We start from the raw sequence: 17,500 nt of genomic DNA on the forward strand, positions 1-17,500 counted from the left end.
TGAGAGGGGAGGATATTTTTGTGGGTTTGTTTATTTTTTTTGGTTGTTGTTGAGTTGAGTTGATTTGTTGAGGAGAGAGATTTTAGGGGGATGGGGATTTTAGAGGAGAAGGTGAGATGTTTTTGTTGGTTTTTTTGTTGATTGAGTGGGAGGAAGGAGTGAGAATTATTATTAACTTCAACATGTAATATCTTCATATTATTATTTTTTTTTTACTTGAATAATGTAATTTCCTCTGTATTCAACTAATGTAATATATTATTTCCGTGTTCTTTACACGAACATGTAACAATCTGTGTTCATTTAAAGTTGTGGCCTCCCTCTGTGCTTAATTTACTTAAATATGTATTTTCTGCTCATTTATCTCAACATGTTATCTCCCTTTGTGTTCATCAACATGAAAGTTTCCCCTTTTTGCCCCATAGGTAAGTATTTTTACCAAGATAATTATCGCAAACTATAGGCTATAGAGCAATCTGTCTTAAATGAAAAGATAATTTTCCCATTGAAAGGAACCTACTTATTAAAGCACATGAGACTCTCAAAGTCAAATTACACACACCATAATTTGTAAATAATTTTGTACTATATGATCTGAAAGATCATTTATATTCCGTAAAACGTTTAACTTGAGGAAACTAATGGCATATATCTTTTTTTTAAAGGGACACTTCACAAAAATGGATACCTAGCAAAATGAGATACTTTTTCTTTAATTAGTTTTATAAGCCTTGTTTGTCGATGAATTAATTAAATTGACAGTTTTACCCAGACTCTTTTTGAGAAATCAAGAGAAAAAACATTTTTGATAGAATCTCGATTTAATGTTGAATTTTGTGCATTCCCTTCTGAAAAGTTTTTTTTTTATAAAATCATGAAATATATGCAAAATTCACCTGACGTTATTCAAACCATATTATACATCAGTGTTGTGAGCAAAAATTAAAAGGCCATTTTAAGTTGTGTTTGGGTATGGTTTACTTACGCGGTTAAAATTTACTGTAATAATAAAAAAACATCATACGATATCAATTACGTCCTCGAAAAGTCGTTATTGACCACAATGTGGTTGGACGATGGTGAACACACTCCATTGAAAAACTATTTGTCCCTCGAGTGATAACTATACACGAAGTGTTCCTCAAACAGAATTCATCTCCCTCGCTAAGAAAAAGTAAACCTCCGTTCCCCGCGGGGGGAAAAAATCTACATATCTACTCGTGTAACTAAGATAACGGGGCAATGACAATATAAGCACTATAGTAGATCTAAGGAAAATATTCACCTAATCTCATGTACTTCGTGACTGAAATAACGCAACTATAAACAACTATCGTATGCAGGAAGAGTTGGTTGTAAGCAGATGGACGTTTTGAGAAATCTACATTTAGTTTTTCCATTTTCCAGCCCGTGACCAGAACTCTCACCCCTGGGTATCATAAGTATGCAAAAAGGTTCCTTGGTCCGAGCTTTGCAACGGCATGAAACCTCCTCAAGGTCAGCAGGACTGGTCACTTCGACCCTTATATCTATTAAGGTTATTCTGTATGTCTGGATACACTAATGTATGAGTAAACAAATAGTTGACGTCTAATGTTTACTATAAAATCTAGACAGATTTTTTCGAAGGAATGCCTAAAGTCCTTCTATAGAACCACATTTAACTACGAAGTCTAAAATTTCTCCAATCTAAACAAGTGTCTTACAAGGTTGACATAATCCGTAATGTACGGGTTATTATTATTATTATTATTATTATTATTATTATTATTATTATTATTATTATTGTTACTTGCTAGGCTACAACCCTAGTTGGAAAAGCAGAAATGCTATAAGCCCAGGGGCTCCAACAAGGGAAATAGCCAAAGTGAGGAAAGGAAACAAGGAAAAATAAAATATCTTACGAAACAGTAACAACATTGAAGTAAAGATTTCTTAAATAAACTATAAAAATTTTAACAAAACCAGAGGAAGAAAAATAAGATAGAATAGTCTGCCCGAGTGTACCCTCAAGCAAGAGATATCTAACCCAAGACAGTGGAAGACCATGGTACAGAGGTTATGGCACTACCCAAGACTAGAGAACAATGGTTTGATTTGATTAGAGTGTCCTTCTCCTAGAAGAGCTGCTGACCATAGCTAAAGAGTCTCTTCTATCCATACCAAGAGAAAGTAGCTACTGAGCAATTACAGTGCTGTAGTTAACCCCTTGGGTGAAGAAGAATTGTTTGGTAATCTCAGTGTTGTTAGGTGTATGAGGACAGAGGAGAATCTGTAAAGAATAGGCCAGACTATTCAGTGTATGTGTAGACAAAAGGAAAGTGATCCGTAACCAAAAAGAAGGATCCAATGTAGTACTGTCTGGCCAGTCAAAAAGACCCCATAACTCTCTAGCGGTAGTATCTCAACAGGTGGCTGGTGCCATGGACAAGCTACTACCCACATTATTTGTATTTCAAATATTTAAGAATACCAAATGCCACAATTTATCATCATTATTCAATAGAGATTCTTTCATTGTTAGCCAACACATTTGAATATAATAAAAATGTTTACAAACAAAGCTCAGAATAGATGGGGTCGGGAGGTGAAGGTGGACGGGAAATATGAAACCTCAAAAAGGAGAACAAGGAACCCAACACTTTTTAGGGAGACCCACTTCAAGGACCCGGGGGGTGGGACGGGGAGTGGTGTTGGATAATTCTACTACGGAATATTCCTAAGGAAGTTTTTGTGCTCCTTCCTCAACATTCTATTTTTTGTAGGATAGGCCACCTAACATAAGACAAATTTGTGGTCAGCCTTTAAAAAGACTACTGTAAATACAAATGTATTCACATAATTAATCTGCAATTTTCCAAAACGTTTCCGTTTAGTCTCTGCATTACTTATAGTAGATCCTGTAGTTTTAAAAGGACCCTTAAAGCTATGGCGTATCTGTTTAAAATGAAAATCCTCCCCAATCCTGCTTTGTATATTTAGGAAACAAGTATGAAAGTGACAAGGGCGGAGGATAAAATTCAAATAAAAGTCCAGTGGAGATGTAAAAGATGAGGATGCATGACCCAAATAAAGCCAGTTCCACGACCCCAAGACCAGTGACAACGATCTGCAGGCCAAAGAGCACGCTTAATAAATATACAGAAACAACCGCGCTTTCTGTGGGAGATGAGTAACAGCTGCGTGTTTGCCTTTTAAGTGAACGTAAGAGAATTATTTAAGACTAATATTTTAGATCTTTTGCAACTAAAGTTCTAATAAATATTATATATATATATATATATATATATATATATATATATATATATATATATATATATATATATATATATATATTTATATATGTGTGTGTATGTGAGTGTGAGTGTGTGTGTGTGTGTGTGTGTGTGTGTGTGTGTTGTGTGTGTGTTTGTGTTCGTTTTATTGATAGATCTGTATTATTGGACAATTTTCTTTTACGTAAGTTCTAATAATATCTTGCCCATACATCAAGAAAAAAATATGAATCCTTTCCTAATTTGGACAAAGGTTTTCTTTATTCGATGTGTTTGGGCGAAAGATCGCACGCAAGTCGTTTCCTATCTTACTTTATGATGGGAATCAGGCTTGTGTATGGAGAAGCGTGATGATAAGATTAGGCAATATTTTATTAATGCTGAATAACTGATATAAAACTTTAAAAGTAAAATATCAGGTAATTACTTTGATACATTTTTCTTCCTCATACTCGTGCGTTTGGATTTAATGTTTTATCTACATCAGTCTTACTGGCCAAAGTTTGTCGAAATATAACAATACCATGTTTTACAGTCACCTTTCTTTTCTTGAGAAGCGTTCACGGGAGAGAAGGCAATGTGATTTTATGTTTTCTCAAGCTATAAAAAACATATCGTAGAATTCAAAACGTTTTAACCATCACAAGAATTCGCACTCATGATCTCACCCGTAATAAAAAGAAGCAAAAATTATCAGCATGATAGTTTTTTCTTCTACGTTGTGTCTATGGTTCCCTGTTTTCCTCATCTTTCCTGTCTTGTTGCTCCCCTCCTGACAGCATCAGTACCAAAATTCCTCATTCCACGTCTTCTCCCATCTCATGAAGAGAACCCACCAATTGACGTTCCTTGCCATAAATAAATCACGCGCATCTTGATTCTATTTACACACGTCAGTTTCCTTGACGAGGAAGACAGGTGACGCCCGATTCGTAGCGACATGAAATTTGTACCTTCATTTGCAAAAGATGAAAAGACAGTTCTTATGCACAATGGCTACTGAGACCGAGTGATTTCTATTCACTCCATAACTTTAATGACAATGAAAAAACTTACTGGGATTGAACTACGTTTCTGCTCTCGTCAAATGAAATTAACTTTGCATCGATTACTCATTTTCTTCGTACATTCTTTTACTATTAATTGCCACAGAGGCAATTGAGGGCCCGATAGCTTAATTTAATTGATTAAGCATCTACAAGTACAGTACATGATTATATCAACAGGACTGGAACTTTAAATCTGGGTTCTCTGGTTTTCCATTTCAAATGACTTTTCAAAATATTACTATGGTGGTCTAAAGAGCTTTGCACAGGTTGTGTATATGCATGCTACTCTGTCTGCTAGGTGTAATCATAAATACATCCATACGGAATTACGTATAAAAAACAATACATTAAATATCCTTCTTATATAAATGTTTGCATTAAAAGCTGCTTTCGTTAATAATGCATTAAACAATCACGAATACTATAGTCGTAGCACTGTAATAATCTTCATGATCAGACTATTACGAGTGATTGAAAAAAAAAAGGTCTTTTTTTACTTAAAAGCAGTGATGAATGCGTGTGCCTAACATGGCAGCTTCTTATACGAAAGAAGTAATGTTCAGTTACCGTGGAATCTACTGTACAAAGGTGTATCTTTTGATATTTACTCAGAAAGGTTGAACAATAATTTTTTTCGGTTTTATCTGCAAACTTATCGTCAAGGATGGAAGATCCAAATGCAGACAATGCTATTCAGCATCAGTACAGCGTTTCTTTATAGATATAATCAAATGAGAGGTTCATAATCTTTAGTAATAGGTATGCACTAGAAACGAAAATATAAATTAACAAATGGAAATATTTTAAGTACGAGAGGTGAACTTTCAAATTAAGCATGACAAATAAGGAATTAAAATAATCTTCAAGAGTTATACTCGGAAGACAACTCTAGATCCGTAGAAATATATAATGGCAACAAACTTAATGATATATATATACATACATATATATAATGTATATATATATATATATATATATATATATATATATATATATGTGTGTGTGTGTGTGTGTGTGTGTGTGTGTGTGTGTTTTCTATCGATACTGTGACAATCGGTATCAAGATATGAAACGAACGTAACACAACTTAATTCGAGATGAGAGAACAGACGCACAATACATGAAAAGCTATTCGGGATACACGGATGCTTCGAATATAAAGAGTTTTCGGTCCCATACAAATCAACAATTTGGTTCCATGGGAAAGTAAAGATAAGCAGCATGGGTAAAATGGTCGGATTGTGCCTGGGTACTTACCTGGGTGCTGTGAGAGGGGCGGGACGCGGGCAGCATGGGGTACCACTTCCGTCTCCTCCTCCGACTGACTCTGGCCCCCGGCTTTGTTGCCCATCTCGCCTCCACCAACCTGTAAAAAAGAAACATCATCCATAAAATATACCTCAGACAGCGAATAATAATAATGCTAATTATAATCAATCATCTAGCATTCCAGTGGCCATGTAAGAAAATTTCTAAATAAATGTAATATCACGACTAAAATTCGGGATTCTGTTCCAATGGTCGTATCATCAACAAGACTTCAGTTATTATTCGACAATTGAAAAGAGACTGTCTTTGATATAGAAAAGCTTTCACTAGGAATGGAGATGAAATAATACTGATAATAATTTGGTGAAAAACGAGAAGTGGGCGTCAACATTAAGAGTTAAATCAAGGCCTATATATGAGTTAAATAAACACTTATCTGTTACACAAGCGCCTTTCTCAAACTGCGTCAATTGTATTTGTGTCTTGTTAATTTTTTTTTTCTCCTCTGTGACACCTTCTTAAAACAAACACCACACCTATTAATCCCAAAGGCGAAGGACTATGACGACTTCCCATTCGTGATGAAAAAAACATATCCCTAAGAGCTCCCAATGTTTGACGTTAAAACTACAGCAATACGGTATGCTAATCTAGCATTAATACAGTATAGCGATACGTAAGTCATTCCAACAAATAACTAAGAAATGGATAAACAAGTTGCATAATGGAAGTAAGTTGGGAGTAAACATGACGGTCTGTCCTATGCATTGCAAAGAACCAGTGACAATCAATTGGTAATTGTTTTTAAGAACTATTTCCCCCAAAAGCATTGAATTCCGACGGAAAATAAATTATGCAATACTGTTTCTCAACTGGAAATTTGAATCCATGCTTCTTATAATCCAAAAGTTGTTAAACTCATGACAACAACTTAAGCATGACATCAAGAATAAACGATAATATTTTACTGTATTTCAGCCCAGGTGAGATATTTGGTTGCCCCAATTCAGGTAAGTTTGTTATTGAAGCCGATATACATTAATCCTCACAAACGTGACTTGATGTTAAGCGTTTTCCTTTATAGGTTGAAATATATGATGTCAACTGAAAGACGCTATAATTTTCAAATTTACCTCCTGAAAATAGAGTGAACTATGGCTATTATAATAAATTCTGGTCCATGTAATTGGACATGTAAATATATATTCCGACAAAAACAAGAAGTCTTCACGGAAGCGTCGACTAAATCAGTTTTTATTTTTATCTTTAATACAGCTTAAAGAACACAACAATGACGCAAGTACTCAAATAACTGGATTTAAAAAAAAAAAAAAAAAAAAAAAAAAAAAACTGATAAGCTGTTTACGTGTTTCCCTTCGTGTTAATCGTGTCTACTTCCGTAACGGATAAACGAAGCTTTACTCTGCACGACTCCACACTTCACATGAAAATAGAATATTTGAAATCACATCCACTGAAGTACGTATCAATAATGATTGAAAGATCTGAATTCTCATAGACAGCTTCTATGATGATTCTTAACGGCAGAATTAAACTACAATTTGCACAGGAATATGTATACACACATTTCCTTACGATGCCCGTTGATAGTTCATTTACATACACTTTACCATTGTTTATTAGTCGAAATGATAATAATAATAATAATAATAATAATAATAATAATAATAATAATAATAATAATATAAATAATAATAATATTTTCATAGCTTAATTTTTTTCTCATAATCATACAATTAAGCCTTGAGAAAAAAATAAGTACCTTGCACCAAAATAACACCAAATAATATGAAGAGTTCAATTTCTCTATTTGAAATAATGGACATTTGTACATTTAGTGGTATTATCAACCTAAAAATGTCCGTTTAACATAAGCATACAACTAAATGCGAAGCAAATACAGCAATAAACCACACATATCTATTAAACTATAGTCCATTTCTTTTAGCGAGGTAGATCTGCACCGACTCGCAGCGGTGCCTTTTTTGGCTCGGAAAAGTTTCCTGATCGCTGATTGGTTAGACTTATATTGTCCATTTTCCGAGCTAAAAGGGCACCGCTGCGAGTCGGTGCAAATCTGCATCGATAAAAGAAATGGACTATAGTGATGCACGTAGGATATTTTCGGTCCTAACCTCAAATATTCTCAGGACTTTAATTTTCTTTCAGCCATGGATTTCTCTTCGATTAACGCGAATATTGTCATTTTGAGCATCACCAAAAACATACTTTTATTCATTGATCAAAGAATCCTAATCTAGTTCATCACTGGGATAAACAAGCGCCCAACCAAGCATTGGGAACACTACACCACCTCATCTCCTAAACAATTCACTCTGTAAATATGCCCTTGGTTCTTTGAAATGGAACACCCTGGCCTACATACTTTCGCACTCTCGGTTAGAATCGCTTAAGAGACTCTAGAAATGACGCTATAAAGGTGGTTTTAGTAATATCAAATCAATGGGAAAGGATAGATTTAATAGAGAACTTTCTCATCCGCAAACGATTACCGAGTAAACTGACATCGACTTCCAAAAACTGAACATCCAGCAAGTTTAAAAATAATGAAATAAGGTTTCAAGGAACATGAGGGCCTATGTGGCTTTGAGTTTATGATCACCAGTTTTAATCACTTCCTTGAAGTCAACTACAACAATAAATTTTCATTCAGACGAATATACGTCATCATATTGGAAAAGCCAAATTTTCAAAATATTTTTTTTTATGAATTCGTCAATAATTTTTACAATTTCCTAATTTTCGTTCATAACAGTGCGTTCTTCCAAGCACTTTATGTACGATGAAACGACGGGTATCATTATAAAACTACTTCATGGAAGTCAGCATATCTGACGATGGAATACTGGCAAAACATTACTGTCGTGTCTACCAATACCGAGAAACAAATATAGACAATTCTTTATTGGATAACAAAAAGACGCAAACTGCCTTCAGGAGAGGACTGTTGATGATGAGAAGGTTCTTAGTAAAAGAGGGAAAGGCAGGCAAGAAATTTATTATGTATGTATATGTATGTATGTATATATATATATATATATATATATATATATATATATATATATAAAACCTATATATAAATACATATATATATAAACACACACACACACACACACACACATATATATATATATATATATATATATATATATATATACATACACACACAAATATTACAAACATACATGTGAGAGACGGAATTGAAAATACCTAGAAAGGGGAGAAAGTGAACTGGAATTAATCAGTTATACTATAACTAAGGATGTTCCAGGTAGGAGGAGGAGGAGGAGGGAGACACCAAAGAGAAGGTGGATGGATGGAGGAGAAAGATCTTACAGTGGAGGACATCGGAGACAGAAGAAATTGGAAACGGCTTTCAAGAAATAGCGACCCTGCATAGCGGGAAAAGCTTTAGTCGAAGAAGAAGAGTACTTTAACTAAGGTCTCTGTGACTGGGACTAAATCACCTATTCCGGTTTACTTGTTGCATAGTTCGTGTTCAATAATTTAACTTCAAAGAATCTCAGGTTGTACCTTTATAGATCTTCCTTTGGAATACATACACCAAAACCTGGTCATCCTTGTCAGCTAGGGATGGGGGCTTTTGGAGAGCTTAAGGGTCTACCTACGGAGTCATCAGCAGCCATTGCCTGGGCCACCCTGGTCTTATTGTTATTATTATTATTATGTATATTTGGTCATTCTGTTGGACTTTGTTCTGTCCCTTACCTATGCCATTCATGTGTGACACTCATAGCTTAAAAAGATTTTTCTTTTTTTTTTTTAAACTTCCGAGTGCATAATTGCGGCCACACACTGTAGCAACAAAAAGTCAAAAGAAAATCTGATAATAACCGAGAATAAGAAAATATTAGATTTATTAGAGAATAATATATATACTCGTGTATATATATATATATATATATATATATATATATATATATATATATATATATATATGACTGTTCTCCATGCATGTTTGAATGGCTAAAAGTATACTGTACAATAGACTAAAGGAACTCGCACGAGCTAGTAAGACTTTTATATGGTGACACACCATGCTAATAAAGATATGTTGTTTGTTTTGAGAATAAATGGGTAATGAGTTCGTGAGTCTGAACGCTGAAATATAAAATTGCCATCTGAACACAGAGAAAAAGCGCTAACAGTATTACGGTACTTGGGGAGGTCTGACTAAAGGTGAAAGAAAAGGAGGCCTCACTAGTAACATTTTCATGGTTGAAGAATGAATTTTATAAGACCGGTATAATACTTTACAGTAAATTCTAAATAAAGCTCCTTTTGCAGGGGCTTAAGAAAATACTTGAGAGCACCGATCACATCACAGCGCAGATAAACCACTAATTTTTTCTTTTATCGTTATGTTGAACAACTGTACTCGAGTGTTAAAATTGAATGCTAGCGCCATAAAGTATTTTCTGTTCTATTTACAATATAATTTCTATTTTATCTTCGCTCCCAACCTCCACTCTACCATCTACCTTTAAAAACTATTCTTAACGACATTTTAGTTTTACTACACGTGAATTATATACTGCTTTGTTGAATTCACATCAAATGTATTAGATTTCTTTTCTCCTCTATATTCTACAGTACCCTTTTTCAACTCCCAACTTATCCGTCGCGATAGATACTTGGATATCTTCAGGAAAATTAATATATAAATCTGCGCTAAAACTTTGCACTAATGTTTCCACAATAACTTATCATCTAGATACAATTAACGGCGGTGAATAAATGTTTTGATGTTTTCTACAGCATATACAAATAATTTGTAAAGAATGACGTCTTCAGCCAAGTTCTTTCTACTGCATGAGGCTAGAACAGTTGGTAATACAAGTAGATGAGAAAATGTGACATATTGAACTATGGAAAAGGAAATGCTAACTGTGAATGTACAGTTAGACAAGAATTCCTGTTACACCTCGCTCTGAATAAGTGTACCCAGCCACACCCCTACTGCTTGGCGAGTTCCTGTGTTTAGCCCCGCCCACCACCTCTGCCATCTCAAGCTACACTATCTGTTTGGTTACATACCGCGAAGTAAGGGTGTGTCAGGGACTCCTGTACCCAACTTTTATAGCCATGTCGAGTCTATATAAGGTAGAGTTAATATGAAGAAAATAAACAACGCACCACTTGCTTAAAACAGCTGTTTTATTAATACAATAAATCTGTTCTTTCAAAGGCGTCTTAAAGCATGAATAGAATGAGGTCACACATGTGAAATACCAATGACATGATACGCTAATGACCCAGCGTGATTCCAAGTCTTCCATTGTCTGTTGTCTAATGAAGTCATTCTCTTATCTACCAAAGATATTCTCTTTCCCTTTTTCAATAATGATTACTCTAGTATTTACCTCAAAATACTTATTAGCATCGTACATCCATGATCTGAAGTAAAATGACAGTCAAATAATCAATCAAAAGCAGCGAGCGATCAAAGCAAATAAAAGAGGCTTATGAAAATCCTCGCCGTGATTATTTTCGACACATGACAAGTACGTGACAAGTACCTCACATATTTTGGTTATCTACATCTTTGATCCACATACTCAAGAAAAGGATAATTTTAGAGAACTCTTAAGGCATTCGCGAGACCTTCAGAATCTCTAGAGTTGGTTAGTTCACAAAGTCAAAATCCTCGTCACTTGGCAGGCGTAGAGGCGAATGACAGCAGGATCGCTATCCTGGCATTGTTACTCAAGAAGGTCGACCTAACAGGAATTTGACCTTGCCGACTTACTCACGTTACTTCAAGCCCATACCAAATATCGATATTTCAACCAGCTATCAGACTTCCCGATTGAATTCAACCTAATCCTACCTGAGAAAAAGACAAGAAGGCTTTAGCAGAATTATCTATAAAATTAACTATGGAATTTCGACTAAAAACCATGATAAGTTGTCTCATTGCCTACTCGTTAAATGTTTAAATACAATTTCACCTAAAATCCAATATTACTAATCTTTAGATATCAATAAGCTATTGTAAAATATACCTGGAAAAATTCTTAAGTACACTGTTTATTTACATAAATATTCTTTATTTCAATTTCGGAAAAAATATACTTGCTCTTATGTTACTAATAAATCCTCTTTCTTCTCTGAACGTCACGATCCATCTATCTTCTCTTGTATTGTTTTATAGTTGGATTAAACTGTTCACTTCCATTTAATCAGACTCATACTCTCTTTATTCATTACAGTAACCTTCATACACTGAAATACCATAAGTTATGAGAGAGAGAGAGAGAGAGAGAGAGAGAGAGAGAGAGAGAGAGAGAGAGAGAGAGAGAGAGAGGAGAGAGAGAGAGAGAGAGAGAGAGAGAGAGAGAGAGAGGAGAGAGAGAGAGAGAGAGAGAGAATAAAGTGTAATGCTCTTTCCCTCAAACCAAGACGAAAGTTTGATGGATCCAATTCCGTAAAATAATTAAAAAAATATATTTTATTTATACAAGTACAATTCAGAATGAAAAAACCATATTAAATTTCAATTATATATTAAAAACCTTCACCATAGGCACATAAATTAGGTATTTGTATAAACAAACAAAACAAATGAAAAAAAGTTGCCGACAGAAAAATGAGCTTATTGTGCTTCGTGTAAAGAGAGAGAGAAAAAAAATAACAGAAATCCATTCATTCAGTTACATCTACAATATCAAGCAATGATAAAAGTCCGTAAACTGAATGAAGCAAAGGAAAAATTCCCTCTCATGAAATTAAATAAAGAAATAAATCATAAAAATATGAGACTGATGTGAAAGAACAAGGAGGGCATTCTACATCCAATGCCCAAAATGCCCTGAGATGCCAGAGGACGCGTGCCGGACTTAAAACCCCCTCCTCTGCCCCTGCCCCTCCTCTCTCTCTCTCTCTCTCTCTCTCTCTCTCTCTCTCTCTCTCTCTCTCTCTCTCTCTCTCTCTCTTGCAAGAAATAGAATATACAGTGACAAAGTGCATTATGAACATGCATTAATTCAGCATTAATATATATTACAAAGAGAGCCGACTGGCGAAATCTAACCGAGGCCCTTTGCGTCAATAGGCGTAGGAGATGATGATGATGATATTACAAATACAGAAGTATGTGCATACATACGTACATAAACTATCAGCTATCTGAAGCACTTATTTTTGTAACTCATTATGTATTTTTTGTATAAATAGCTTATACATTTACGCATGTCGGCAAGCAAACACGCACAACATAAATTCAAGCAATATAAGTTTATGAAAATAATACTCGAGAAACTAATATTGCTGAATTCATAACAAGATAAATGGAAGGCCAAATAAATTTTTCTAGAGAAAAAAAACAACACATTTCAGATTCACTCGAGTTGCAATGGTCTCAAAAGCCTACTCTAAAGAAATTCCTCCAAAAGAGAAAACAATAATTGTACCTTCAATAACACAGCTTTAGAATGGCACTTTAGAAATGACAATCTGCAGAGCATGAATTCAAATGATTAAAGCTGGTGGATACAGTAATAATAGCCTTAATTACGAAACCTATTAGCGTAGGCAGATACTGAAAAAAAAGAAAAAAAAAGGAAGGCAAATTAGTTCCTATTCCATTATCCAAACAACAAACAAGTGTTTAATGAACTCGCTGATCAGCGCATTGGAATAACCATTTTTATTGTGCTTATTTAAAGCATCTCAATCGAAGGAAAATGTCATATGAGGTTATTGAGTGACCAATATTGTAACGATGGGAATGTGAGTGAGCAAATAATAAAATACAATATACTCTACTAGCAGACCGGTATGAAAAAAGTATGTCCGAAATTATCAAGGTTAACTTGAGGGGGGCAAGCCAGCTTCAACTTGGTGCCGGTCCCAAGCTCGGGTAAATGGGGAGGGTTGGCGGCAGGAATGGCATCCAAAATGAAAAATTAGCCAAAACCAATATAGCCAGTGGAGATTGTGAACATCGACCCAACATAAAATTGGGAAAAGATGCATACAAAGAAGATATAGATATATATATATATATATATATATATATATATATATATATATATATATATACATACATGCATATATGCAAGCAAAACTCCTTTCTGAGTCTTGATACCTTAACGTGTTGAAAGGGTTTGTGTATCACCATGATCAGCAAAGCTGTACTAGTCAGGGCCAACTATACTAGTTTAGTTTTCTGTGAGCGGTCAGACTAAAGTCTCCCACCATCACCAATGACCAACTGTCCAAAACCCCAGACATGAATAAGAACATGTCTGAGGCGGTTGTCCTGTAGTGGACTAGAAAAGGCTGCATTTGTTGTTGTTGTTGTTGTTGTCGTATACAAAGAAAAACGACAACCGTAAAGTTAAATTCACATTCACCAATCCTTAAAAAACATACATATACATATATATATATATATATATATATATATATATATATATATATATATATATATATATACGTATATATATATATATATATATATATATATATATACACATATATACGTATATATATATATATATATATATATATATATACACATATATACGTATATATATATATATATATATATACACATATATACATATATATATATATATAAAACCCATATATACAGTATATATATATATATATATATATATATATACATATATATATATATATATATATACATATACATATACATACATATATGTATATATATAAACATAAACATACATATACATTATATGTATATATACATAAACATACATATACATTATATGTATATATACACATACATATACATATATATATGTATATATACACATACATATACATATATATATGTATATATAATACACATTTACATATATATATATATATATATATATATATATATATATATATATATATGCATTTACATAAATATACATATTATATACATATCTATATATATATATAGGTATATATACACACACATACATATACATATAAATATATATATATATATATATATAATATATATATATATATATACATACATACATAATGTATGTGTAAAGAAAATGGCATTAGTAAAGTAAAATTCACAATCACTATTCCCTTAGGACCAAATATATCCGCAACATTCGGTTGAAGGCACCTTTCATTCCTGTGAATCTTTTCGTCTTCTTTATTTTAGTAACCACAATTAGTCTCAAATGATATAGATTTCCTCTTACCTAGTCACTAATCCGTTTCCTGGTATAAATTTCGTGTTGAACAAGAATATTAATAAGGAAGTTACATAAGAATATATCTTATATGAAAGGTTTAAAGTTTTTTTTTTTTGTTTTTTTTTTTTTTTTTAATGAGGTCTTTATTTTGCTTCATATAAGAAATTTCTTTATGTACAAGAAAAGTGGAAACGATGAACAGTCTGTTATTCGGAAAAAAAGTGCGATATCTATTTTATCTAATAAATACCCTTCCTGATAGCAAACTTCAAATAGATAAAAATTAGTAATATCAAATTTAATTAGGAAAATAAAGAGTATCCTCTAAACTAGACCCCCTAACACAGCAAACCTTAAAAAAAAATGAAAAACTAAATAATTCAAATCCGTTTAAATCCCTATTGACCTTTTACAAACTCCTTGAATTAAGACTGAAACTGCAAGCTGTCCCTACTCAAACGAAGGTCCCAAGACGATCTAAAGCTGATAGGAAGTGATAGAGTGTCAGGGCTACTCGGAGAAGGAGTCATTATGCGCATGTGTTTGGCGAGGGATAGAAAAAAACAAAAAATAACTAAGGTCTTAACAGGTCTCTTTGACGGCATGACAAAGACGTCGAGTGTTTTCCGAGTAGCAGACATGAGAGACTTCTTGTGGCCCACCATAAAGGAGGAGGCTTTGAACCATTCGAACATCATATCCCTTTCTGGTTTTTGTCGGTCAGAACTAGAATGCCTCTGTGCTATAGTGATTCAAGGATTATATTAGCTCTCAATGAGATGCTTTCACTAGAGCACAAGTTACAACTCCTTAATGAAAAGATACCAATCTATTTTATTCCCTTCACAACCAACTTAATTTGATATAATCGAGTTCTTTACCGTTGTTTCTCAAAGTCAATTCTTGGAAGACAATACTGTACCACCTTATTACTTGTGCGTCATTTTGATTTCCTTAAATTTACGTTTGTCTTTCAGTAGCAAAATATACGTACTCTGTACCACAAAACAATAAGATAAAATAACAGGACACAAGCATTACACTTGCGATAAAAATGAAAAAAAAAAATGATTTACAGTGAACATTCCTTCGAGCTAATTTCCGCCCATTAAGAGGTGTTATATTACGTCAGTGTACCAAAACCTGTTATACAGGTGTATAATAACAGGAAGTAACACAATAGGAAAACCTCAACCTTGACAGAGGGCTAACATATCTGTTGCATAGGAGTTTAATTTAAAAAAATTTTTGTTTAGAGAAACATACTATTTATACAGTTCCTAGAAAAGTGCACCTTCATATAAATAAAATTGTGGCTAAACCACATTTCACATTACTATTCCTAATACCTAACTTTCCAAAGTATTCCCTACAATGGTTAGCCAGCTAACTGTCTTCCTCCTTTCACCACCTTTCATCAGATAAATAATATCATGAAACTGAAAATGGGATGAAATAGTTGCATATACAGTAGAATGAACAGATTGAATAACGCATTACCTAACCTGGAAGATACTCCCATGATAGAGAACATGACCAATTGTATTTTTCAATTGTACAATGGAAATTTCAGCCAAGGCCGCCAACAAGGCCTCATATACACTGAAAATCCCACAGGAAGGCTACTGCTTTGATAAAGCCGTACATACACATGCACAAGGAATTTTCTGATGTGTTTCACATTCCCAAAGACAGAAGATATATATTTCGATGAAAAATTTGAATTTCAAACTCTCCGACATGTCAATTTCCGTTTCGTAATTTGTTCATTAATTAATCAATTATATCCTTCCTGACGAGTACGTATAAGCCAAATTGTACTTAATGAATAAATACATGGAATCATTAATAATAATCACACGCAAACAATCTGCTCTACTATCACCAACGGCAAAATATGAATGGTCATTTCCCAATGATAATTTATATCAATGTACTTTATGTGATAAGCCACACAATCTAAATAATGCTACATGTCGTAATAACCAAACACTGGTTTCAGATTGATGCATTCATATACGAACTATTTCTTACAAACCAATTCATATATTTTAGTACACATCTAAACACATTCAGTTCACTTATATCAATAAATACACAGAGTGATTATATATAGCATATCTAAATATATACAAACAGTATATATATATATATATATATATATATATATATATATATATATATATATAATATATATATATATATATATATATATATATATATATATATATTATATATATACATATATATATATATACATTATATATATACATACATATATACATTATATATATACATACATATATATCATATATATATATATATATATATATATATATATATATATATATATATATATATATATATATATTTACTGTATACATATTGTTTATATATATCAATATATATATAAATATATATATATATATATATATATATATATATATATATATTATCAATATATATATATATATATATATATATATATATATATATATATATATATATAATATATATATATGAATATATATACACATATATAGATATATAGATACAACTAAAACTTAAACGTCGCTTAAGGCTCTTAACAGGAAGTTGGTACAGATATTTGAAGCCGAGACGTCGTTCTTCACGACCTGGAGATACCTCGTAAAATCGATGCCGA

General features: G+C 33.0%; 1 protein-coding gene across 1 annotated transcript in view; it reads right to left on the reverse strand.

Moving 5' to 3' along the window:
- Positions 1 to 17,500, reverse strand: part of trio (trio Rho guanine nucleotide exchange factor) — a 979,236-nt gene that overhangs the window by 190,398 nt on the left and 771,338 nt on the right. Inside the window, exon 28 of the mRNA XM_068383253.1 lies at positions 5,582 to 5,690. Within this exon, the coding sequence (XP_068239354.1) occupies positions 5,582 to 5,690 (109 nt within the window). The remainder of the gene's footprint in view (positions 1 to 5,581; positions 5,691 to 17,500) is intronic.

The sequence above is a fragment of the Palaemon carinicauda genome, chromosome 11, assembly GCF_036898095.1.
Source record: "Palaemon carinicauda isolate YSFRI2023 chromosome 11, ASM3689809v2, whole genome shotgun sequence".
Classification (NCBI taxonomy): domain Eukaryota; kingdom Metazoa; phylum Arthropoda; class Malacostraca; order Decapoda; family Palaemonidae; genus Palaemon; species Palaemon carinicauda.